The sequence below is a fragment of the Elephas maximus genome, chromosome 17, assembly GCF_024166365.1.
Source record: "Elephas maximus indicus isolate mEleMax1 chromosome 17, mEleMax1 primary haplotype, whole genome shotgun sequence".
NCBI lineage: Eukaryota > Metazoa > Chordata > Mammalia > Proboscidea > Elephantidae > Elephas > Elephas maximus.
In genome coordinates, this window is record NC_064835.1 from 50,070,382 (window position 1) to 50,091,450 (window position 21,069).

Sequence of the window (21,069 nt, forward strand, 5' to 3'; positions counted from 1 at the left end):
AACCAATGAATTCATCAATGAAGAGAAAGGGCCTACTGAATATTTATTCGATAAATGAATGGTCAGGTTTCTTTGTTTTAATGCAGGCTCTGGAGACAGAGCCTAGGTTAGAACCCATCTCTGACATCTATTAGCCATCAGGTCTTATGTAAGTTACTTAATCCCTCTAAATCTTGGCTTTTTCATTTAGAAAACTGGAATAATAATAGCACCTTCCTCTTTGACAGAGACAGCCACGGACAGAAAACAGTGGAAAAATAAGATCCCATAGGACACAAAGTGTAAGCCCAACTGTCTTTCAGATGTGAAGGCTAGAGACAAGTAGTTGTTAATGTGTAAGGTCTCAGAGAATATTCTTCCATGAACTTGTACTAAGTTTATTTTATTGCTTTTTTTGAACTGCATACTTCAGTATTTAGGTATAAACAAATATCATGATGTCTGTAATTTACCTTAAAACAGTTCTGTACATAAAAATATAAAGTGGATTCAAAACAGCAGCCTGAAAGTAAAGACAGCAAATATATGCAACCCTTTCTAGAAGTTTTGCTGTAAAGAGAGGCAAAGAAACTGAAGAGAGATATGGAATTATGGGAGAATTTTTAAAGTATTATGGAACATTCTAGGGCCTTTTGATTCTGCAACATTCAGCTTCTTGGGTGCAGGTGAGGAGTTGTAGATAATGGGTTTACCTAAAATGAAGGTTTTGGCAGATAAAAGTGATAAAAAAAACAATGTTAAGAGTGTAGGGGAGAAATTCAATAATGGATGACAAAATCTTTTTTGGGTAAAGAAGGAAGTGGGAACACGAGGGAGGTGTTGGGTTGACAGATCTATGGATTGAAGGTTTCTATGAAGTCAAAGCAGAGAATACCAGAAAGATGTTGAACTGTGTTTTATTGCCTATGTGAAGGCATTTGACTGTGTGGAGCATATCAAGTTATGGATAACTTTGTGAAGAATGGGAATTCCAGAACACTTAGTTGTACCCATGAGGAACGTGTACATAGATCAAGAGGCAGTTGTTCAAACAGAACAAGAGGATACTGCATGGTTTAAAGTCAGGAAAGGTTGTGTGTCAGGGTTGTATCCTTTCACCATACTTATTCAATCTCTATGCTGAGCAAATAACCCAACAATCTGCACTATATCAAGAGGAACGGGGCATCAGTATTGGAGGAAAACTCATCAGCAACCTGCATTATGCTGAAAATGAAGAGGACTTGAAGCACTTATTGATGAAGATCAAAGACTATAGCTTTCAGTATGGATTCCACCTCAATATGAAGAAAACAAAGATCCTCACAACTGGACCAAAAAGCAACATCATGATAAATGGAGAAAAGACTGAGTTTGTCAAGGATTTCATTTTACTTGGATTCACAATCAACACCCATGGGAGCAGCAGTCAAGAAGGCAGATGATGCATTGCACTGGACAAATCTGTAAAAGACCTGTTTAATGTGTTAAAAAAGCAAAGATGTCACCTTGAAGACTAAGGTGAGCCTGACCCAAGCCATGGGTCACCTCTTACACACGTGAAAGCTGGACAATGAATAAGGAAGACAGAAGAAGAACTGATACCTTTGAATTATGGTGTTGGCAAAGAAGATTGAATATACCATGGACTGCCAAAAGAATGAATGTTTTGGAAGAATTACAGACAGAGTGCTCCTTAGAAGCAAGGATGGTGAGACTTTGTCTTACATACTTTGGACATGTTATGAGGACAGATCAGTCCCTGGAGAAGGATATCATGTTTAGTAGAGGGTCAGTGAAAAGAGGAAGACCCTCAACGAGATGGATTGACACAATGGCTGCAACAATGAGCTTAAGTATAACAATGATTGTGAAGATGGCACAGGACCGGGCAGTGTTTTGTTCTGTTGAACACTGGGTCACTATGAGCTGGAACTGACTCAATGGCACCTAACAACAACAACAACAACAACAACATGAAGTCAAATGATTGTTCTCTTAGCAAGTGAGCTGGTAAGATGGAAGGTGGGACTCATAGAAAAAACTCTTGACAGAATCTTACTTCAATTTTTTTCTATTTAATATTTATGAATTAATGGGAAATAAAGAGTTAGAGAATCTGTTTTAGAAGTAGTTCAGCAGATGTAGCACAACTGGAGAATAATTTCAAAATGGGAAGATATACTGTCTGAGGTTTATTTTAGCCTTTGTAACAAGTGAAAAAGATAAAATGATAATAAAGTGGCATTGATCTGCTAAGATCCAGAAGTCTATGCAAGAACATACCAAGACTGGTTACAATTCTTTTAGTAATCCACTCACACTTTCCTATTTGGTACTCTACATGACCATAGGGTGTACATTCATAAAACATACAAATTTTGTTTTATACCTGGTTGAGTAGCGGCTCGAAGAGCATTAGGCAGCCGGTTCACCTTCCTCATGATTTCTTTCCATGACTTATCCACCTGAAGGAACATTTTGGCCTCCGCAGGCAACTGCCTCTGAATATCTGGAGCATTAAAAATACTTTCGAGGTAGAGCCAGTTTCTCTGACAGTTCAGCCACTCTTCCTAGGAGAAAAACATGGACATTATCAGATTTTAGCCTCCAACTTGAAACCATACAGTTACATTAAACACAATTATCTGGGGGTTCACTGTAATTTTTCTTTGGGGACTGTTTTATGGTTCCTCATAGGTTCTTTGAAATGAAATCTCCTTAAATGGTCTAAGAATACCTCAGCCTGATTTTACCCCACTCTCCACTGAGTTATGAATCTGCTTTGTGGTAACCGGAATGGAACCAGAGAAACATGCTTAAAACACCCAGAGGAGACATTCTAGAGGGAGGCAAGATGCCTACTTAATGAAATCTGAGGGATTGAGGAAATGGTGAGTTTAGTGGTTATTTCCAAACTTATAAAGGATTATCATGAGGAAAATTTTGATTTTTTTCCCTCAATTACTCTACATAGTTCCTTCTCCCTTTTTTTGGAAAGAGATTTCTAAAAATTAAACACTTTTTAAAAGAAATATGATTCATTTTCTTCAACCATAAAGATAAATCCTGATAGTGGCGGAACATGTAGTAAACACAGAAGACTGGGAAGAAGAAGGCCAATCATTGCCCCTCCTCTTAGAGACAATCACGGTTCATTAAAGAAACCAGAAACACAGTCTCAGAATTAATATCCCTACAGCTGACCTTTCCTCTGTGCCTCCTGCCATTGTGCATCTAAGTCCGGATCCAAGAAAGAGTTTCTCACAGTTCTCTTTAGATTCAGGAGTATCATCTGAGCCTTTATGTCACAAACATCCCTGGTTTATCTCAGGTCTCACACTCTCTAACAGTTAACTCCCTGGGTCCCCAGTATCCAGTACAGACTTCTAAGAATCGTCTTTGAAAACATATTCTTTAACTTTGATCTGTAGTTCCTCCCAGCATAGGGCTCAGCCATTAGTCCAAAAGCCGGACAGGGGTCAGATAATAGGGTTTTCATTGAATGGGATAGATTCCTAAAAAGTTCTTTATGAAACAAAGTTGGAACCAATTATCTTTTTGCACTTACTGCCTTTATAATTTCACAGATAACTTCCCATATTAGAATATATAGGAACTTAAACATAATTAAATCAAGCTAAAAATCTGAAGTCTAAGAAAGACTGGATAAGAATAAGGTGAGATCAGTGCAAATGGGTTCTTTGTTTTTTTATTTGTTTCACTGTGATAGAATATGAGGTGGAATACAATAAAAGGGAGGTGTGTATCACAAGGAAGAGTTCCAATGAGACTTCAAGCAACGGTGAGTATTTTTCTGGTAGATATAATGCAGTGGCAAGTCTCTTAAGGTGGCCCCCAAGATCGAGTGTTCACACCCTTGTGATTCTCTTCTCGACTGTGGGTACCACCTGTGACTTGTTTCTAGCCATAAGAACATGGCAAAGGTAATGGATATACATGTTACATGCATATGATTATGTTTCATAAGACCGTAACTCCCATCCTGCCAGGAGACACTCTCTTCCTTGCTGGATTGATGAAGCAGGAGGTGACATTGGGGAAATCCACATTGCAAACAACTGCAGGCAGCCTCTAGGAGCTGAGGATGGCCTCTGGCTGACAGCCAGCAAGAAATTGAAGACCTCAGCCCTACAGCTACAAGGAAATGAATTAGCCAACAATCTTTCCCAGTTGAGCCTCTGATGAGAACCCAGTCCTGGCCGATACCGTGACTGCAGCTTTGTGAGACCCTAAGCAGAGGATCCAGGTAAGCCATGCCCCAACTCCTGACCCACAGAAACTGCAAGATAATAAATGTACGTTTTTTTTTAAGCCACTAAGCTTGTGGTAATTTGTTACATAGCAAGAGATAACTAATACAAGGGTAACGGTAATAACATTAAGCTCTACAATCACGTAAAGAAAAGCTCACCATATTTGCATTTCCCTTACATTTACAGCATAATAAAATGTCAGCACTTAGATCTTATAATTCTAAATTACATGATGTTTACATGATAAAGCAAATGATTTCTCAAGATTTTTTGGTTCTCCATTTCTCTAAGTCTAGGAATTAAAATTATCCTTACTCACCAGTGTTTGATTAAATAAAGCAAGTTGTTTCTGCCACTCATCCACGCGAGTTTTTAGTGGACCAACATAACGTGACGAGGCAATGGTTGCAATGTTGATGGTGCTGTCATCAAGAAGCACCTTTAAAGAAAGAAGGAAATGCATGCAACACCATATTTTTGTGCTCTCAGTTGTAAGTATGGGTATTTGATCCCAAGAATCCATTTAAAAGCTAACTTTTTGAATGAATAGCTTAGACCCACCTACTGTTTCCTGCCCATCCATTTCCCCTCCCTATCCCCTTCACTGTGGCTTACAACCGACTATGATGCCTCTCAAAGATCGCCAAGGGACTTCTGATGGCCAAATCTCTGCTGCTTTTGTCATTTTTAATGGCTCAAATCTCTGTTTTGTTCAGCACCCTTCTCCTCTCTCCCCCACTATTAGGTAATAGCTCTTACATCATTTGGTCACCCTGGTCTTCACTTCTCAAAGTGCCCTATACTTGAAAAATTAGATGTCTTCTATCTAATGAAATATCCCTTTCCCTCAACTAATTTATGGAAGAGGGAAAATGAACACATTCAGATCAAGCTCTGAATGGTTGTAGACAACTCTCCCTTCACTCCCATGCTGTGATACTCCTACTTACACTACAGCAATTCTCACAAAACATGTGAATTTTTAAAATGTGTTTGTTAATCTAACGGGTTTTAATTGCTCTGTTTAAATGATAACCTTCTTGAGAGCAGAAATCACATTATACGGCATCATTTGACCCCATACTTACTGACCTTCACCTTGTGTCTGCTCTCTCATCTAATCTGGTCTGGGTACACCCTACTAGGCTAGGAATTTGCCTTCTAAGTTAGGCTATAAGATTCAGCTCCCTCTACTAAACAAATGTACCTTTAGATATTCTTAAGTCACTAACAATATTCCAAACACATGGATTAAATTTTCTTCTTTTGTGGTTCAGAGCAGGGCCACCTACTTGTAATCTCAATAAACTAAAGTGAACTTAGCTTCTTAGTGTGCTATAAACCTGGCATGTTCACTCATACTTCTTTGCCTTGTTTAAGTGGTTTGAAATGCCCTCCATTCTCTTCTACGTCAGTCAAATCCCATCTAATCTTTAAGGTCCACCTTGTCTTGACTGGTCCAGGAAGGATTCTTTGATCATTTCAGCCATCACTGATCTCTTTGCTTTTCCAAATTCTTCAATAGTTATGAACTCTACGATTACCACTCTTACACATATATAACAGCTTTACTGCTTTGTTAAATATTTCATTCAATTACTGAATGCAATAATTCATATTAATTATATCATACTCATATCTTGCCTTCCTAATTAGGTTTTTTATTTCATGACTCTCACATTTCATACTTCCTGAGAATCTTCTACAGAAGATTAGAATTAGATATGGCCAGAACCTTTACGTAAGTTTTTAATAACCCAGTTACCTACCTGTATGTCGTCTGTGCCACCCAGGATAAATACATCTTTGGAGTCACGGTGAGGCAGAATGACAAATTCAGTTGTTTTCCAAGAATCTTCCACCTTAGAAATAATCCAATTCTTAGAATACCTAAATTCATTTTTTGTTTTGGCACTCAATAAAAGTTGAATAAAACAAATGAAAACTCCATAATTATATAATTCTATTCCTTACCGTCCTTAAAATTCTTTTCTCAGTTAGATGACACTGATTTGCTTAATTTCATTTAACTAATATTAATACATATGAATAACCTGTGATACTTCAATGTGTTACGTACCATCACTTTATGCTTTAACTAAAAGTAAGAAATTTCCATTTAGGCATGCAATCTGTAGGAGTATGTATATTTTTAAGGTAGAATGTGAGGAGGCAGTGAAATCTTAATGCCTTTCAAAGCATTTGCACAGTCTTCTCTGGTAGTTGGGAAGATAATTTATTTTGGTTTGAAAGATCTCTCTTGCTCTGTGGGTCTTTATATAAGCAGACAATTTCAAAACTTGTTGCCATCAAGTTCTTATTGGGCTACAGGCTAAGCAGAAAGAGGAGATTTATACAGGTGATAATTATCATGGTAAAAAGCGTAACCAAATTACAGAAGGATGAACGAGAGGGTGAGAGCTGCAATGTTAAAAGTCCATCCAGATACCGAAAAGTTGACCATCTTGACTGGTCCAGAATGTAAAGATTCTGAAAATCTTTACATTCCATAATAATCAGAATATATATTTTTCAGACTTACCTTTTTAAGAATTGTTTCTAAGGCAGCTTCTCCAGAAGCCTGTCCAGAAATGTCCTGTATTTCTTGGGCAAAGTCAAAAACATGCAACTCAGAGAGCCTCTCCAAGGTTAGTGGCATTTCAAGGTCCACTAGGGTGGAATCAACTGTTTGTTCAATAGCTGCCCAATGTCTAGGCTTCAAAGTTGGGTTCCTCAAGTCAATGATAACTGGAAGCTGGAAAACAAACACTCTCAGAAACACCACGCTTTTTGTCTTAAAAACCGTCCTAGGTTTCTGGTTTCAACTTGGGGAAGGACATAGCTAGAAGGAATATTAGTTCCACTCTTACACCAAAGAAAAATCTAAACTAACTGAAAATTAATGTCTTTTCTTGAACCCATTAGAGAACAGAGGTTTCAGGACAACCAATTAACCCTAAATTTGGGGAGAAACAAATCCTAAGAATTTGCTAACCTGGGGCAGACACTGGGATGCCATATAAGCTAGTAATATGATTTAGCTAAACTTCTAAAAATAAATTGCTAAAGAAAGAGTGTGGGGTAGCAGAGAATGTGCAGTCCTTGGAGCCACAGATATAGAGGTGTTTACAGGGAAAATTGGGGAGAATCCTAAGAAAGCTTCCCTTTTAGTGCTGGCTAGAGGAGGGAACAGCAGCACTACTGTAACTCTAACCAGAGCATATCCTCTAGCTTCCCTATGGAACAAAAGCCTTAATACAAGGGGAAAGGGCAACAAAAGCTGTTACTTTAGGGCACTGGTGATGTCTCATTGCAATTAGAGAAATGAAACAGGAAAAAAAGCTCTAGTTCTGGAGGATGGGCAGAAATACATGCAAGGCTCAGCACTATAGCTGGAGGAGGAATAGGAGCACCTGTGAAGGTCAGACCTCTAAAACCCAGGATCACAGTGCCTTTAGTGTATTAAGAAGCTTAACAAGAACATCACGGAATTCCCCTCCCCACTTCTCCCACAAGGCTAAGAAGTGTTGAGTAAAAATAACAGTGAGATGTAGCTTGGGAAGCTGCAAGAGACAGATTCTCTATGGGATACAGCACAAGGGGAGGACCCAAAGTCAGCGGGAAAGAGAAAATAAACTTTGGTAAACCAGCCCAAATCCTAACACAAGGTATCACTAGAGAAATGTGAAGCTTTTGGTGTGCTTAGGTTCAAAAATCCTCAAGCCTAGCCCAACTTCTAATTAGATTTAATACAACATGCTACACTAAAAGCCAAACAGAAGAAAAGGCGTGCTCATCTCCAAGCATAAAAACTATTTACCTCCATATCTGCTGTATTACTTAATATGCCTCGCTTTCAACAAATTATTAAGAGGCGTACAAAATGTCAAGAAAAACACACACTCAAGAGGCAAAGCAACAATCAGAACCAGATTCAGATATGACACACATATTGGAACTAAAAAAAATTTAAAATATAACTGATTAATATGTTAAAGGCTCAAATGGAAAAGGTAGACAATATGCAAGATCAGATAGGTAATTTCAACAGAGAGAATAGAAATTATAAGAATAAAACGGAAATGCTAGAAATTAAAAGGACAATGAGGGAGATAAAAGAATGCCTTTGATGAGTTTGACACAGCTGAGAAAAGAATCAGTGAAACTTGAGGATAGATGAATAGAAATTCCCCCAAACTGACACACAAAGAGAAAAAAGAGTTAAGGAAAAGAAAGAAAGAAATATAATAGGAATCCCAGAAAGGAAAAGAGAGAGAGAAAAGGGTAGAGAAAAAAAATAGTTGCAAAGCTGTTCAAATTAGAGATAGACTTTGAATCACATAGCTAAGAAACTTAGAGAATACAAGCAGTATAAATACAAACACCACCACCACACCTAGGCATATCATATTGTTGTTGTTAGCTGCCATCAAGTTGGCCCACAACTCATGGTGACTGTGCATAATGAGATCAGGACATTGTGATCCATACAGTTTTCACCGGCTACTTTTGGATGTGCATTGCCAGGCCTTTCTTCCTAGTTTGTCTTAGTCTAGAAGCTCTGCTGAAACCTGTTCAGCATAAGAGCAACATGCAAGCCTCCACTCACAGATGAGTGGTGGCTGTGTTTGAGGACCACATGCTGGGAACTGAACCTGGGTCTCTTGCATAGTAGGCAAGAATTATATTATTAAACCACCATTGCCCTCTGCCTATCATATTAAAACTGAAGAAAACCAAAACAAAGAGAAAATATTGAAGGCAGTCAGAAAAACATGACGTATCTAAAAAGGAACAAGGATAAGAACTACAGCAGACTTCTTGTTAGGAACTATGCAAGCAAGAAGATAAGAAAAGCATACCGTTACGTTGCTGAAAGAAAAAGAAAAAACAAAAACTGTCATCCCAGAATTATAAACTCAGTGAAAATACCTTTCAAAAATTAAGAATAAAGGCTTTCTCAATACAAAATTTGAATTTGTTGTTGATAGACCTACTTTTTAAGAATTATTAAAGGAAGCTCTTCAGACAGAATGAATATGCTAGGAGTCAGAAACTTAGATATAGACAAAGAAATGGAGAACACTGGAAACGGAGTCGATTAAGGTAAAATAAAATTCATTTTCTTTCCTATTTTTAATTGCTTTAAAAGACAACTATCTACAGCAAAAATAGCAATAATATGTTGGGCTTATAAGTAAAATACATGATAATATTAACACAAAGGATGAAAAAGAGGAATTGGGAGCATACTATTATAAGGCCTTTATCCTATGCATGAAAACTTTGGTACAAAACAGGGCTACAGGAATTGATGGAACATGAATTGAGATACTTCAACAAACTGATGCAATGCTGGAAGTGTATACTTATGTCAAGAAATTTGGAAGACAGGTACCTGTCCAACCAAATGGAGGAGAACCATATTCATGCCCATTCCAAAGAAAGGCAATCAAAAAGAATGTGGAATTATCATATAATAGCATTAATATCACAGGCAAACAAAATTTTGCTGAAAATAACTAAAAAATGGCTGCAGTTGTACATCAACAGGGAACTGCTAGAAGTTCAAGCCAGATTCAGAAGAGGACCTGGACTAAGGGATATCGTTGTTGATGTCAGATAGATCTTGGCTGATAGCAGAGAATAGCAGAAAGATTTTTACCTGTGTTTTATCGACTTCATGAAGGCATTAGACTGTGTGGACCATAACAAATTATGGATAACATTACAAAGAATGGGAATTCCAGAACACTTAATTGTGCTCATGTGGAACAGGTACATGGATAAAGAAGCAGTTATTCAAACAGATCAAGGTGATACTGTGTGGTTTAAAATTGGAAAAGGTGTGTGGCAAGGTTGTATCCTTTGATCTTACTTATTCAGTCTGTATGCTAAACAAACATTCTGAGAAGCTGGGCCATATGAGGAAAAACACAGCATCAGGATTGGGGGAAGATTCATTAACAACCTATGATATGCAGATGACATAACCTTGCTTCCTGAAAATGAAGAGGAATTGAAGCAGTTAGTGATGAAGGTCAAAGACTACAGCCTTCAGTATGGGTTACACCTGAATGTCAATAAAACAAAAATCTTCACAATTAGACCAAGAAACAGCATCACAATAAATGGAGAAAGCATTGAAGTTGTCAAGGATTTCATTTTACCTGGATCCACAATCAATTTCCATAGAAGCAGCAGTCAAAAATCAAATGATGCATTGCTTTGGGTAAATCTGCTGCAAAAAATCTCCCTAAAATTTTAAAAAGCAAAGATGTCACTTTGCTAACTAGTGTATACCTGACCCAAGCCATGGTCTTTTCAATCACCTCATATGCATGCTAAAGCTGGACAATGAAAAAGGTAGACAGAAGAATTCATACATTAGAAACGTGGTGTTGGTAAAGAATAGTGAATATACCACAGACTGTCCTCCTCCCACCCCCCCTACACACAAATGAACAGATCAGTCTTAGAAGAAATACAACTAGAATGCTCCTTAGAAGTGAGGATGGAAAGACTTCAGCTTACTTGCTTTGGACATGTCATCAGGAAAGACCAATTGCTAGAAAAAGACATTATGTTTGGTAAAGCGTCTATGAAAACTAGGGAAATCCTCAATGAGACTGATTGACACAACAGCCACAACAATGCATTCAAACATACCTATGACCATGAAGATGATACAGTCTAGGCACCATTTTGTTCTGTTATACATAAGGTCACCATGAGCTGAAGCCAACTCTATGGCAACTATATCAACAACCCTACAACTGAAACAGTATATTATTGTGAAGGATGATTCAGATTAATTGGAAATCTATGTTTTAAACTTAGGATGATGATGTTAGCTGCCTTTGAGTCAGCCCCTGACTCATGGCAACCTACGTGTTACAGAGTAGGACTGCTCCATAGGGTTTTCTTGGCTATAATCATTATGGAAGCAGTTTGCCAGGCCTTTCTTCTATGGAGCCGTTGGGTGGGTCTGAACCACCAATCTTTAGGTTAGCAGCTGATCACAAACACTTGTGCCACCCAGGCTCTACAAGCCTAACATAACTACTAAAAATGATTTAAAAAGAGGTATGAGTAATAATCTCAATAAAAGAGACAAAATGGAATCATACAGCATATGTAATAAAGGCAGAACAAAAGGAAAAAAGAAACAAAGGACAAATGGAATAAACAGCAAACAGCAAAATGGTAGATTTTAATCCACTCCTATCAATAATGACTTTAAATGTGAACAGCGTAAATATACCATTTAAAAGACTAAGATTGTCACATTAGATAAAAAAGTAGGAGCCTTTTATATGCTAAGAAACCCACCTTACATATAAACACATAGATACATTAAAAAAGTAAAGAAGATTGAGAAAGAAATGTCACACAAATAGTTGGAGTAGCTATATTAATTTCAGACAATGTAGACTTAAAAATAAGGAATCTTATTAGAAGTAGAGGGGGACATTTCATAAATGATAAAGAGGCCACTTCTCCAAGAAGAAATAACAATACTAAATGTGTACGTACCTAAAAACTGAGCATCAAAATAAATGAGCGAGGCGGCCATTTCTTTGTATGTTACTCAGAATTTTCTGTATGGAAAACTTGCGTATTCTATTATTTATTTCTTTATCTGGGCATTTATTTATACCAGTATGAGCTCAAAGTCCCAAGAGCCAGAGGTCAGATGAACAGGAGGCAGCTGCAGGATCCAGAGGGAGCAAAAAATCCAGAGCATCTGCTTATATTTGGATGCAGGCCACACCCCCAAGGAAATGCTCTTTCAACTGATTGGCTACTCACAGCAGATTCAATCATGTGAGTGCTCACATATAAATACTGAGAATCATGGCCCAGCCAAGTTGACACGTAATCTTAACCATCACAATCCCTTTGACATACCTCTGTCATTTTGTGTTTTGAGCACTTCTTTACTTTCTGGCACTACAAGATGCTCCACGCTCATCTAGTATATTTTCTGCTCCATGCCTAGAAGCAGTCATTTCTACAATGATTCCTGATTCCTTTTATTGGAGAATGGTATTAAAAACCAAGTTCTACTTAACGACAACAACAACAAAAATCTATTGATTCATGTAAAAACATAGGAGGATCTATTTTTATATGTATAGAAGCTTCATTCTAATTCACAGAGCTGTGCAACCATCAGTACTATCTAATTTTAGTTACTCCTTATGGTTGTTAGTTTTATATGTCAACTCATCTAGGCTATAGTACAGTTATATAAACAGACATTAATCTAAGTGTTGCTGAGAAAGTATTTTGTGGATGTGGTTAACATCCACAATCAACTGACTTTAAGTGGAGATTATCATCAATGATGTGAGTGGGCCCCATTCAATCTGCTGAAGGTCTTAAGAGCAAAAACTAAGATTTCTCAGAGAAGAAGAAATTCTCCCTGAAGACTACGGTATTGATTTCCTACCTGAGTTTCCAGCCTGCTGACCTGTCCTATATATTTTGTATTTGCCAGCCAATTTCTTAAAATCAATCTCTCTCTCTCTCTACCCCCTCTACCTCCCCCTGCCCCCACCCGCCAACACACACATGCATTTTGAAGTGATTCTGTTTCTCTGGAGAAACTGAATGATACAGATTTTGGTACCAGGAAGTGGGGTACTACTGTAACAAAAAATTTTAAAATGTGGAAGTGGCTTTGGAATTGGGTGATGGTAGAAAGAGGCTGGAAGAATTTTGAGGCGCATGATAGAAAAAGCCTACATTACACTGAAAAGACTACTGAGAAAAGTATAGATGTTAAAGACAATTCTGGTGAGAACTCAGAAGCAAGAATTGCAAGGAAAGCTTCTATTAGAGAATACATACATTGTCACGGACAGAACATTAGTAGAAATATGAACATTAAAGGTGTTTCTGGAAAGGTCTCAGAAAGTAATGATGAATATGTTATTAGATCCCAGAGGAAAGGCAATCTTAGTTATAAAATGTCAGAAAACTTGGCTGAATTGTGTTCTGTTGGGGTGAAAGTAGAACTTATAAGTGGTGAACTTAGACATTAGCTGAAGAGATTTGTAAGCAATGTGTGGAAGGTGTGGACTGGTTTCCCCTTAATGCTTATAATAAAATGTGAGAAGAAAGAGATAAATTGAAGAGGGAACTGTTAAGCCAAAAGGAACCAGCACTTGATGATTTGGAAAATCCTCAGCCTATCCACATATTAAACGACTCAGGAAGCACCAAAAGAAGATGGAAGGAACACACGGAGTCATTATACCAAAAAGAGTTGGTCAACTTTCAACAATTTCAGGAGGCAGCATATGATCAGGAACCTTATAGTACTGAAGGAAGAGGTCCAAGCTGCACTGAAGGCATTGGAGAAAAACCAAGCTCTGGGAATTGATGGAATACCAATTGAGATGTTATCAACAAACAGATGCAGCATTGGAAGTACTCACTCCTTTATGCCAAGAAATATGGAAGACAGCTACCTGCCCAGCCGACTGGAAGAGATCCATATTTATACCTATTCCCAAGAAAGGTGATCCAACCGAATGTGGAAATTATGGAACAATATCATTAATATCACATGCAAATAAAAATTTGCTGAAGATCATTCAAAAGCAGCTGCAGCTATACATCAACAGAGAACTGCCAGAAATTCAAGCCAGATTCATAAGAGCACATGGAACTGGGGATATCATTGTTGATGTCAGATGAATCCTGGCTGAAACAGAATACCAGAAAGATGTTTATCTGTGTTTTTATCCACTATGGGGAGGGATTCAACTGTGTGATCATACCGAAATATGGATAACAGTGCAAAAAATGAGAACACACTTAATTGTGTTCATGAAGAGCCTATACATAGATCAAAAGGCAGTCATTCAAACACAACAAAGGGATACTGTGTGGTTTAAAGTAAGGAAAAGTGTGTGTCAGGGTTGTATCCATTCACCATACTTATTCAATCTGTATGCTGTATGCAAATAATCCAACAAGCTGGACCATATGAAGAAGAATGGGGCATCAGCATTGGAGGAAGGCTTCTTAACATCCTGTGATATGCAGATGACACAACCTTGCTTGCTGAAAGTGAAGAGGACTTGAAGCACTTACTGATGAAGATCAAAGACTACAGTCTTCCGTATGCATTCCACCTCAACATGAAGAAAACAAAAACCCTCACAACTAGTCCAATAAACAACATCATGATAAATGGAGAAAAGATTAAAGTTGCCAAGGATTTCATTTTTTTTTTTTACTTTCATGAAGTTTTTAATAAGCTATCATTTTCTCACATGTACACTAGTAACCTTAAAAAGACAAATATTCACTACCAAAAGTTAAATACTGTACAGTTTATAAAAAATATAATTTTTAAGAATTTATAGAGTAATAAAGGGATGGTACTTACTTCAAATGGATTAAAGAAGAAAATTTCACTTGTTAAGAAATTTAACCAGAAAATAGAAAACTTCTAGTTTCCCTAAGCGGACACTTTTAAAAACTCTTAGTGAAGCTAGGGAGATACTATTTTAGTTCTACACTTTATCTACATAGCTTCAAAAAACCTTTAAAAAATATTTTCCAATACATACATATAAGGCTGCTAAACACAGTGCACAACTAGACTAAAAAAGGACTATACTAGAATGTCAAGTCCTGATGAATAGTGATATGTCTCATTTATCTTCTATCTCCTGTTTCTAGAATGATGCCTGGCTCAAAGTAAAAATGCTAAGCAAGAGTTGTTGCTTTTACCTGAACTGTGGCAAACATACATTTTTACCTCTGGTCAAGTGTCACTCCACAGTGAGCACTACTTTTTAAGTACCTGAGCCGCAGTCCTGGTTCTTGGCCTTAGACCTTAAATTGAGTAAGGTACGCCAATATACAAGGAGCCCTGGTGGCATAATGGTTAAATGCTAGGCTGCTAAATGAAAGGTCAGTGGTTTGAAATCACCAGTGGCTCTGCAGGAGAAAAGACCTGGTGATCTGTTCCTGTAGATTACAACCTACGAGACCCTATGGGGCAGTTCTACTCTGTCATGTGGAGTCACCACAGGTTGGAATCAACTCAACGGCACACAACAGCACGCTAATCTGCACTCATTTTTTACATCAGTCTTCCCACAGGATCCTCAGAACCAAACTGTTACTGAGCTGTGAAGCTTCTCTTACGTGGTCTGATTCTTATTTCCTGGATAACAGTTATTATCAGTGTGCAAAAGTAATGCATTTTCAGTGCAGGATAAATATGTTCATACGCATAAGAATTAAATAAATTCCTTGCTTTTCCAAGTTTTAAATAACAGATACACAGCATCTTAAATTATGACATAATTAGCAATTTTTAGACAATGAATACAGTATTACAATGTAACGTGGTAGGCTTCCATTTTAGGAAAATAACGTTTTACATGAAAAAAAGATTTATTATCATTCGTGTAAAATACAATTTAGAATAAATCTAAATGTTTAGCTTCAAAGCACTTAGAAACAAACATGGAGGTGCTTTAAGATGTACAGTCTTCATTTTGTCCAAAAAGCATATACAAAAAGCTCTCTTGCAATTTATTGATCATCACCTCGTTGCCTTAAATTTCTAGATTTTCTATTTTCAATTCTTCTCTTTTTGAAGACTGGGGCCACTCCGTCTGCCACAACTCCAAGAGAAGTGACTTTTTTCTTTAAATACTACTTTGGATTCTCCACCACCATCAGCTACTGAAGTTGATATATACTCATCAGCATTTGGAAGTTCCAAATCTACTTCCTCAGGTGACTCAACCTCTTGTTTAATTTCTTGCCATTCTCTATATGGGTTTGATTTTTTAACAGCTTTGGATTTTTCTTCCTTCGGACATGATGAATCCTTTTCTCGTAGGCTTTTTTCTTTCTGTGATTCTGGTTTAGTTCCTTCATTACTTTTATTTTTTTCCTTAAACTTTATTGTCAGCTTTTGTGTTTTTGTGGCGGGATCTCCTTCTACTTTCTGCTCTTCATCAGAATCGTTATGGGAATCTGATGGTTTGGATTCTTCTAGGCTGCCAGCTGCCTTCTCACTGATCTTACCAGAAAGCTGACTGCCAGGGTGTGGAATAAAATCTTCAGGTTTTTCCCATTTGGATTCTCCTGTTTCTGTATTATAATAATATGTATAACCATCTTCACTTACACCTTCTACCCAAACAGGCTTCACTGTCTTTTTTAAGTTTCCTTGAAATCCTTCAGGTTTCTCCCACTGAGATGCTCCTGTGATAAGATCATAATAGTAATGATAACCCTCAGAGGTTATGCCTTCTACCCATGTGCCCTTTGAAGGATCTTTTTTCTTTTTCTTCTTTTCTTTCTGCTGAGTTGATGCAGAGGTGGGTGGGGTGGTACTGGCTACTGGTGATACACTTGGTTCTGAAATGTCTGACTCTAAGCCAAGTCTTTTCAAATCCTCTTGGTATGCTTTCAGGGCAGCTGCCTCCATTGCAGCAAACTCCTTTGATGCCTTTTCTTCTTCCTTTGCCTTATCCAGGCTTTTCTGTTTAATCTCGCTGATTCTTTTTGCCACATTTTCTATATGAGTCTTTCCTCTTTCATGAAATTCAACACTAGGTCTATTGTCCGCTATCCAGCACTTGCAGTAATCACAGAATTTCTTTGGTTGTGACTTCCAATAGTCTGCCATGACTCCACCAGCCGCTCCGCACGTCGCCCCTTGGTTCGGCTCCGACTTGCGCCGTCCAGGCGGGGCCGGAGCGGGGCCAGACGGCCGCGAGGCCTACCCGAGCCTCTGATCCTGGACACCTCTCTCCTTCTCGGAGAGGAGCATTCCACGGTTCCCCAAGGATTTCATTTTAATTGTGTCCACAATCAACATCCACAGAAGCAGCAGTCAAGAAATCAAAAGACGCATTGCATTGAGCAAATTTGCTGCGAGAGACCTTGAAGTGTTAAAAAGCAAAGATGTCACCTTGAAAACTAATGTGCCCCTGACCCAAGCTATGGTGTTTTTAATTTCTTCAAATGTATGGGAAACCTGGACAATAAATAAGGAAGACCGAAGACGAATTGACGCCTTTGAATTATGGTGTTAGCAAAGGATATTGAATATACCATGGACTGCCAAAAGAACAAACAAATCTATCTTGGAAGAAGTACAGCCAGAATGCTCCTTAGAAGCAAGGACGACGGGACTTTGTCTCACATACTTTAGACATGTTATCAGGAGGGATCAGTCCGTAGAGGAGGACATCATGTTTGGTAAAGTAGAGGGTCATCGAAAAAGAGGAAGACCCTTAATGAGATGGACTGGCATAGTAGCTGCAACAGTGGGCTCAAGCATAGTGATTGTGAGGATGGTGCACGACAAGGCAGTGTTTCATTCTGTTGTACACAGTGTCACTATGAGTCAGAACTCACTTGAAGACACCTAACAATAACAACGTCCACATGTATCATTTGTTGTTGTTGTTAGATGCCATCAAGTCAGTTATGACTCATAGCGACCCTATGTACAACAGAAGGAAACACTGCCTGGTCCTGGCCATCCTCACAATCCTTACTATGCTTGAGCCCATTGTTGCAGTCTGTGTCAAGGTTTTTAAGAATTTTATATCAACAAAACACTGCCAGCTCAGACTGAAGGGGATAGAAATAAGATGAAAGGAAGAAAGACTCTGAGGGCAGAGCCATGGATGCAGAAGTAGAGGCCAGAGAGGGTGGGGCCGTTGCTGCTGAGGGCTAGGGGGTGGGCTGCACACCTAGAGGATAGAGTTTTGAGCTACAGAGGATTATTCTCAGGCCTTGAAACCAAATAGAATTTGACCTGCTGGGTTTTGAACTTGCTTGGAATCAGTGACCCCTTTATTCCTTCCAATTTCTCCCATTTGAAATGTGAATGTCTATCCCATGCCTGTCCCACCCTCCCACTTTGGAAGCAGATAACTTGTTTTCTAGTTTCTCAAGTCTGCAGACAGAGAGAAATTTTTCCCCAGGATGGATGATACCCAGAGTGTCACATATACCTGACATAGATGATGGGATTTGGAACTTTTTGAGTTGATATTCAGATGAGATTTTGGATTTAGAGTGAATGCTGGAATAGGCTGTCTTTTGGAGATGTTGGGATGAGGTGAATGTATTTTGCATGTGGTATGAACATAAAAAAAAAAAATTTTTTTTTTTTTTTTTTTATGAACATAAGTTTTGGAAGCCAGAGTGCAGACAGTACTGGGCTGAATAGCATCACTCCCAAATTCATGTTCACAGAGAACTTAGAATATGATCTTATTTGGAAATAGGGTCTCTGAAGATATAATTAGTTAAGATGAAGCTACACTGGATTAAAAAAGTGGGCCCTAAATCCAATGACGGGTGTCATAAGAAGTGGAAAGGACGCGTTAAGAGACACACAGAAGAGAAACCATGTCAAGACAGAGGCAGAGATTTGAGTGATGTTTCTACAAGCCAAGGAATGCCAAGGATTTCTGGCAATCACCAAAAGCTGGGAGGGAGGCATGGGACAGATTCTCTTTCAGAGCCTCCAGAAGGAACCAACCTTGATTTCAGAGGTCTGAAATGTAAGAGAATAACTTTCTGTTGTTTTAAGCCACCAAGTTTGTAGTAATTTGTTATGGTAGCTCTAAGAAACTAACACACTCCCCATTCCTCCTTCCCTACAATCCCCGGTAAGCACTAATCTACTTTCCGTATCTGTGGATTTCCCTATTCTGGACATTTCATATGAATGAAATCATACACTGTATTAGTTTTGTAGGGCTGCTGTGACAAAACAAAATTGGGTGGCTTATAAGAACAGATCTGGAGGCTAGGAGTCTGGATTCAAGCGCGTTGTCAAGGTCATTATCTCTTTGTCCACTCTAAGGGAACATCCATCCTTGTCTCTTCTAGCTTCTGGTAGCTCCAGGCATTTCTTGGTTTACATTTTCACGTAGCTGTCTTCTCCATGTCTTTAAGTCTCTTCTCTTTTATAAGAACAGCACTATAGTTGGATTAGGACTCACCCTACTCTGATATGACCTCATGTTAACTGATAACTCTTCATAGGTCCTCTTTCCAAACAAGGTCACATTCTCAGGTACCAGAATTCAGGACTTCAACATATTTTTGGAGGGGGCACAATTAAATCCTTAAAATATACTACGTGGCCTTTGTGACTGGCTTCTTTCACTTGGCATAGTATTTTCTAGGTTCATTTATGTTGTAGTATGTATTTGTGCTTCATTCCTTTACATATATATACACATATGTATATTACATATATAATATTTCATTGTATGGATATAGCATATTTCATTTATCCATTCATAAGTTTTTTTTTTTTTCAATTTTGGCTATTATAAACAATGCTTCTATGAACATTCATGTACAAGTTTTTGTGTGAATATGTTTACATTTCTCTTGGTCATATACCTAGGAGTGGAATTACTCAGTAATGAAATGTAAACATATTCACACAAAAACTTGTACATGAATGTTCATAGAAGCATTGTGGTGTAGTGGTTAAGAGCTCAGCTGCTAACCAAAAGGAATTACTCAGTAATTCCACTCCTAGGTATATGACCAAGAGAAATGTAAACATATTCACACAAAAACTTGTACATGAATGTTCATAGAAGCATTGTGGTGTAGTGGTTAAGAGCTCAGCTGCTAACCAAAAGGTCAGCAGTTCAAACTCAACAGCTGCTCCTTGGAAACCGTATGGTGCATTTCTGCTCTGTCCTAAAAGGTTGGAATCGACTAGATGACAACGGGCTTTATTTTTTTTTTAATGGTAACTCTATGTTTAACATTTTGGGAAACTGTTTTCCAGGACCCCAGTCACTTTGGAAAACAGTGTTTTGACTAGATATTCTAAGTCTAAAGGTAAAATAATGACAAAACAAAACAAAAAGCCTGTACAAAAACATTCAAGGTGGTAAATGTGCTTCTCATTCTGCCTGAAGCTTTGCTTACTCTTCCCATCCACCCATGTCTTCTTTTAGTCCTTTTTCTCATCTCTTAAAAAAATCTAATGCAAACTTGTTAAAAGGATATAGTCATTTCCCTTTTCCTTTCCATTTTAAGCACTTGCTCAGCAGTGATAGGTTTCAAAGAGACATCCCTGCACACCCACTGTCCAGCTTCCCAACCTTTTTCACATTATGGCATACCTGGACAATGGTAGTATTGGCATGATGCTGTGCTATAAATGGACAAAGCTGCCTTAGCTTCATTGAGTTTTCTCAGGACTGAGGGGTAAGTTCCTTGGCACACCTACAACACATTCCTGCACCATCTGCCCTCTCACCACTTGGGAATTCTTACTCTAAATGGCCTTCTAACCAAGGTGTTCAACTGCATGATTTGGCCAGTTGAAGGTAGGCATACAGCCTGCGCATCTTCAGAAACTGAATTTGTGTATTCTTTCCTCTCTCTGCAAAGCAGATTGACTTAAATAGGGAGGAATTCCTGACCATCGTTTCATTAGGATCAAGTTATAAACAACTGACCTGGAGTTTTTGAATTAATTTCTACGGATCTTACCTTTTCTTTCATTTTTTCCACCTTATGTTTGAGCTGGGGCACTACATTGTTGGGTGGCAATCCTTTTTCCAACTGAGCCACAAATTTGGCATATTTAGTAACCTGGGAGTTTAGCATTTCTGGATCCAGGCAGTCAAATTTGGACTAAGAAAAATAAAAAATAAAAAGTTAAGACCTATGATAAAAGGTAAGCTTGAATTAGTAACCATATTTTATTTTAGTCATATTTTCCTAGTAGATAAATTGTTAATCCAGGTCATTTCTCTACTTTTGGAAATGA

The 21,069-nt window shown here is 38.1% G+C and overlaps 2 protein-coding genes across 4 annotated transcripts in view; both read right to left on the reverse strand.

Moving 5' to 3' along the window:
* The window catches only part of DNAH6 (dynein axonemal heavy chain 6), a 315,642-nt gene that overhangs the window by 195,271 nt on the left and 99,302 nt on the right, over positions 1-21,069 (reverse strand). For all 3 annotated transcript variants that reach the window (XM_049856189.1, XM_049856188.1, XM_049856190.1), the window contains exons 18-22: positions 20,790-20,933; positions 6,799-7,011; positions 6,026-6,118; positions 4,576-4,695; positions 2,372-2,552 (exon numbers count right to left, since the gene is read on the reverse strand). In XM_049856189.1, the coding sequence (XP_049712146.1) occupies positions 2,372-2,552; positions 4,576-4,695; positions 6,026-6,118; positions 6,799-7,011; positions 20,790-20,933 (751 nt within the window). The remainder of the gene's footprint in view (positions 1-2,371; positions 2,553-4,575; positions 4,696-6,025; positions 6,119-6,798; positions 7,012-20,789; positions 20,934-21,069) is intronic.
* LOC126060105 (WW domain-binding protein 4-like) lies at positions 15,684-17,314 on the reverse strand. The gene has a single exon (XM_049856192.1). The coding sequence runs from the start codon at positions 16,927-16,929 to the stop codon at positions 15,868-15,870; it is 1,062 nt and encodes a 353-aa protein (XP_049712149.1). The 5' UTR covers positions 16,930-17,314; the 3' UTR covers positions 15,684-15,867.